At 47.2% G+C, this 6,130-nt stretch overlaps 1 protein-coding gene across 1 annotated transcript in view; it reads right to left on the reverse strand.

Moving 5' to 3' along the window:
- The window catches only part of PGM2 (phosphoglucomutase 2), a 57,984-nt gene extending 55,057 nt beyond the window's left edge, over positions 1–2,927 (reverse strand). Inside the window, exon 1 of the mRNA XM_006895425.1 lies at positions 2,844–2,927. Within this exon, the coding sequence (XP_006895487.1) occupies positions 2,844–2,927 (84 nt within the window). The remainder of the gene's footprint in view (positions 1–2,843) is intronic.
- Between the last annotated feature and the right edge of the window lie 3,203 nt (positions 2,928–6,130).

Here is a 6,130-nt window from a genome sequence, read left to right on the forward strand (position 1 = left end):
GTCAAATGCCTTTGCATAATCAATGAAACACAGATAGACATTCTTCTGGTATTCTCTGCTTTCAGCCAAGATCCATCTAACATCAGCAACAATATGAATAAGAAATATGAACCCTGTCCTATCCTGTGCCGTCCTCACAAACTCTGACACACTCAAGCCCAGGGCCACAGTCATCATGCCAGCCCACCTAGTTGCAGGTCTTCCTCTCTTTCACCGCTACTCTTTCCAAGTATGATGTCCCTCTCCAAAGAATATCCTCCCCTAGCAACATGCCCAACGTATGTGAGAAGAAGCATCATCATCTTTGCTGCTTCCAAGGAGCACTCTGGCTGCACCCTCTCCAAGACATATTTGTTCATTCTTTTGGCAGTCCACGGGATCTTTGGGTCTCTTCCCCAATACCACAATTCAAATATATCAATTTTTCTTCTGTCATCCTTAGTCATTGTCCAGCTCTCAGACACACAGGAAAACTGAAAAGGCCATTGTCCAAATCAGGCTCACCTTCGTCCTCAAGCTGGCATTGTTACCTCTCAATAATTTGGAGAGTGCCTAACTACAGATCTCAGAGGTCCCTGTCTGATGGTTGTTACAATTAAATATTCTCTGCTTTCTTCCCCAGAATCCTCCAATTGTCACAGATTATACAACCTAAATCAAAACCTTACATTTTTTTTTTAGTTTGAGCATTTAAACAATGCTTTCACATACTTAGTCAAATGTAAATCTTTGAAGGACCCCAAGAGGCAGGAAAAGGAGGAAGCCACAGAAAGTGGCTGACTTGCTTAACAGCATAAGCATTAAAGAAGCAATCTCTTGTCTTGTAATTAACTGCCTCTGAAAACCCACTGACGGGTCAGCTGTGGGTCAGGACTCTAAACTACACAAAATTGCTCTTTGATGTCTATGAAAGGCCAGGTAGCGTAAGAGAAACCAAAGAGACAAGAACCAAAAGTCAAGATAAGATCCATTCAAGGGAGTAACCAAAAGTGACAAAGACAAAAGTATAATGTTGACATAAGGTGGCAAGGCCTCCTGGTGGCCTGAAGCTTATTAGAGGTTCCTTAGCTCATTCGAGGAAGGCGTGGCAGGGATAAAGGGAGTCTTTCCTCAAGATCTGTTTCAAGCTGGAAAAGCTGGAGAGAAGAGGTAAATAATAATGGCAGTGGTTCTTATGTGCCACAAGTCACCTGAGATTGATAGCAACACTATGTACAATATCTCTGAACCCTGACCTATTTTGAGCCAGTCTCACTGACTCCAGTACCATGTCAATCCATATCACCCGGGCTCTCCTTCCGTGCTGTCCTTCAGCCCTTCCAACCTTCTCCAAGGACTGGTCCCTCCTGGCCATATGCCCAAAGTATGTGAGATGGAGCTTCAAAATCCTTGCCTCCAGAGACCAATTTGGTTTCACCCTTTCCAAGACAGACCTATTTGTTCTCCTGGCATTCCATGGTATGGTCAGTATTCTTCTCCAGCACCACAATTCAAAGGCATCAATTCTTTTTCTGTCATCCTTAGTCACTGTCCAGCTCTCTGATACATAGCAAGTAATTGCAAAGACCATGGCACGGATCAGGCAGGCACACGTTAAACTCTAGACTCATGGGAGAATTCTACTTAGATCTATCTCTTCAGCCACTATGAGTCAAAATCCATCAGTGACAATTGATTCTTGTGGGTTTGTGTTTTGTTGTTGTTTTTTTAAAATAATATATCATGCACTGTAATAAGTTTCAAAACAGCAAAATCTAGTCAGAGAAAAGACAGGACAGTCTGCTAGCCCAATGTGAAATGACTAGGCCAAATTTTTTGTTCAAAAACTCTTAAGGATTTCAAGAAGTGTACAGCAAAGCTCCTGAAATCAGTCCTGGATGCAGACATTTAAAAAGGAAAAAAAAAATCTTCTACAAACAATTTCGTTCTTTTCCGCATAAGAGCAAGACGCTCTAATGGGGGGGGGGGGGGAAGCCGAGGAGAAAAACAATCAAAATCAAGTTGCTTTGAGGGTAAAAATGTTTACGTAGTGGCAGCCAGAACAGGCTTGCCTAAGCGAACACAGCTCGGAAGTGAAACACCAGGAAGAAAAGAGTTGTGCAGAAAGAGGGAATCTGGGAAAATTAACAGCACACAGGAAGGAAGCGGTAGATAGAGAGGGGGAAACTCAAGTAAATAAAAGGGGGAATGAAGTGCCAGGCTGTGTCTCAGATTCAGTCTTTATTCTTGGACCTAAGAAGAGTTTAGAGAGATAAGCTGGAGGTGATGTGTGCAGAGGTTTCCCTCCTGTTTTCTCAGAAAACAAGGAGAACTTTTTCCGGGACGCATACGGATCCACTCAGCCAGGCCAGTGCTTGCAGCCACGCCCCTGGGAGAAGCGGACGGAACTGCAGCTCCCCCAAGGCCCCCAAAGCGAGAGGAACCCACAGGAACTATTCATGGTGTGTGTGCCCGCCCAGACAGCGGATGAGGACGATCCCACGGTCTGAGTGACAGCGGCCCAAGCGCGCTCTGCCACACAGAGCTCAGCGCGCGCCGCGTCCCGACCAACCCCGGCTCGTTCCCTCGGTCGCGACCTTGGAGCCCCTCCCAGCCCCAGTGACTGCCGGCATCCCGGACACGGCTTCCCCCGGAGACTCGGAGGCAGCCCCGGGAGGCCAGGAAGGGGATGCTGCCGCCGCTCCCGCCTGCGCTCCCCCCACTGCGGGGAGCAAAGGCACCGGGTGCAGCAAGTACTGGCGCCGCCAGCGGCACCGGCGCCCACTCGCTACTGGAAACTCGATGCTGGAGCAAGCGGCTGGTGGGCGCCTCCCGGGGCTCGGACGCCCCTTGTTGCCACTCACCTGGTCCCATCGCAGCCACTGGGCCGTCTCTCGGTCCAGCCGGCTGTCGCCGCTGGGGCTGCTGTCTCCTGGAGCCGCTGCCATCCTGGCCCAGTTGCAGCGGAGGGAAGCAGGATGGAGCGCCCTTCCGGCCGGTTAGGCGAGGTGGCGGCGGGGCGGGGAGAGGCTCTATAAAGGCGGTGGGATTAGGGAGGGAAGGACGCGCTCCGCCCCGCCAGCCTCCGGTGCGCCCTGGGTGGAGGCAGAGGGTGACACCTAGACCAATGAAGCGTCAGCAGCGTTTCCTTGGATCCCACCACGCATACGGCCCATGCAGGGTGTTGCAAAGTCAAGATTGAGTCATTCTCATTGAATTAGGACCAACCCCTAACTCACCCTCTAGCGGGTTTCAGACGCTGAAAATCGCCCTCTGATCTTCTCCAAGAGAAGTTGGTGGGTTCAAACAACCAACAAAGCTCAGCCTTTGGGTTAGCAACAAAACTCCCTATAGGCGACACCACCAGAGTTTATATTATTATGTGCAGGATTCAGAATATTGTTGTCGAGTCGAGCTCGACTCATAGCGACCCTATGAACAAAAGACCTGAACCTTGTTCTATCTTGTGTCTTCACACTTTCTGACACACAAGAGCCCATTGCAGCAGTAACCGCCATCAGTCTACCTGGTTGAGGGTCTTCTCCTATGCTGACCATCCACCCATCCCAAAATCATTTCCCTCTCCAAGGAATATCCCCTCCTTAGCAACATGACCAAAGTATGTTAAGCGAAGCCTCATCATTCTTGCCTCCCCCTGCACCCTTCCTTTCCAAGACATATCTATTCATTCTCTTGGCTGTCCATAGGTGTTCAGTGCTCTTCTCCAACACCACCGCTCAAAGGCGTCAATTCTTTTTCTGTCATCCTTAATTCATTCTCGAGCTCTCAGATGAATAGCAAGTGAGCAGAAAGACTATGGCCTGAATCATTTCTCAAACTGATATCATTACTCCTCAATAATTTGGAGACTTTTTTTTTTCAGTCACAGAAACTTTTATTGGAAATAAACGAGCTGCAGCAAAGCGACACTCAGTGCACTTGGCCAGATGGGCAAAGTGAGGGTACAAGTGGATTCCAAGTGTGGCTGAGCCAGTGACCGCTGGGGCCTGTAGATAGGTCTGGCAGTGGGCTCTCTTTTGGGGCTGGAGTGTGAACATCCAAAACAGCCTCGTACAAAAGAAACAAACTGTGGTTCAGTTGTTTCTGCTGTGCAAGGCAGTTTGCTCTTCCCCGTAGGCCACCTGCTTCCAGAGGAGCCTGGATGAGGACATTGACAGGCTATAGCTAGAGGACTGGGGTTGGCCTTGGGGTTGTACCCAGCAGCTTAGGAAGCAGGCAAGCCCAACAATCAATAAAAGCTAGATCGTCCTGCCTGATCTCGTGTATATCACCTGAACTCTATCCTCCTCAAAACCTGAAGGATGCTATACTGAAATACAACAAGGCATATTCTATGAAATGGGACTTTACAGCTTTGATTTTTGGGATAAGGTAAAAGTATGCTTATTTACTTATGAAAAGAATATTACAACGCTAAGAAATTTTGGAATAGTTCTATAACATTTCCTTAATTGTCCTCTTTAGTTTTTGTGGTTTTCCTATTATTTTATATGCATGTTTATTTAATTTGAAATAAATTTTAATTTTACTTTATTCTCTTAAAAAAGAATTTGGAGAGGTCCCTAACTAGATTTTCCCAGTGCAATGCTTCTCCTTATATCCTGACTGCTGGTACCAAGGGTGTTAATTGTGGATCCAAGCAAGATGAAGCTGTTGACAGTTTCAATCTCCTCTCTATCCATTGTGCCTATTGGTCCAGTGGTAAGAATGTTTGTTTTCTTGACATTAAGATGCAATCCATACCGAAGGCTGCTTTTTCCCCCCCAATCTTCTTCAACAAGTGTTTCAAGTCACGAAAAGCTTGAAAAAGAACAAAGTGGAAGATTAATTAAACTTACTAGGTCAGATTATCTGGGAGGCTGGGCTCTATGAGGAGAAATGTGGGGTCAAGATTGGTGGATGATTTATCAACAGTCTGCGTTATGCAGATGACACAACCCTGCTTGCTGAATCTGAAGAGGACCTGAAGCACCTGCTGCAGAGGGTCAAGGACTGCAGCCTACAATATGGATTGAGGCTCAGTGTCAAGAAGACAAAGATTCTCACCACTGGACCAACTGGCAGCATCAGGATGGATGGTGAAGAGATTGAGATTGTATACAGCTTTAGTTTGCTTGGCTCCACAGTCAACAGTCTTGGCACCAGCAGCCAGGAAATTGCCATGGGAAAGTCTGCTGTTAGGGACCTCTCCAAAGTACTGAAGAGCAATGGTGTCTCTCTGGAGACTAAGGTGCGTCTGATACAGGCCACGGTCTTCATAATCACTTGTTATGCATCAGAGAGTTGGACAATGACCAAGGAGGATAGAAGGAGAATTGATGCCTTTGAACTGTTGTGCTGGAGAATAGTATTGAGGGTACCATGGACTGCTAGGAAAACAAACAGATTTGTCCTGAAAAGGGTTAAACTGGGTGGCTCCTTGGAGGCAAGGATTCTGAGGCTCCATCTAACATACTTTGGACATGTTGTGAGGAGAGACCGGTCCTTAGAGAGGGACATCATGCTTGGGAGGGTGGAGGGACAGTGCAGGAGAGGAAGGCCCTCTATGAGGTGGATTGATTCAGTGACTGGGATAATCGGGATGGGAGTGTCAGAGACAGTGCGATTGGCACAGGACAGAGCAGAGTTTAGGGCTGTTGTACATAGGGTCACTATGAGTTGAAAGCGACTCGATGGCACATAACAACAACAACAAATAGGTCGGACAGAATGGAGAATTCAGAAGAAAGGCTACTTGCGTCTGGACAGTTAGTTTCAGAGGGGAAAGGACTTAATTATAATGATGTTGGGTCACGTAGATAGTAACCGAGGGAGGGGAAATGAAACTTGACCCTCAATCTCACAGATATGACTTCTTAGGGAACTGTAGCTCACTAAAGTATATGCTGATAGCCTAGCAGGTAAGTTGTACGGCTATCAAAGACAGGTAATTCAAATCCACCAGCTGCTCTGGGGCAGAAAGATGAGCAATAATCTCCTCTGGTGTGATTTACAGCCCCTGAAAACCTGCTGGAGGGTGAGCTAGGAGTTAGCTCTGACTCCATAGCAATGACTTTGATTTTTAACTTGTTAGCCTGTAGAGGAGATAAATGGGGCATACACGAGAACAGAAATGCCCTTCCCAGATGCT

Source organism: Elephantulus edwardii, unplaced genomic scaffold, assembly GCF_000299155.1.
Source record: "Elephantulus edwardii isolate Elephantulus edwardi_28Jun2011 unplaced genomic scaffold, EleEdw1.0 scaffold00167, whole genome shotgun sequence".
In the NCBI taxonomy this organism is placed as follows: Eukaryota; Metazoa; Chordata; class Mammalia; order Macroscelidea; family Macroscelididae; genus Elephantulus; species Elephantulus edwardii.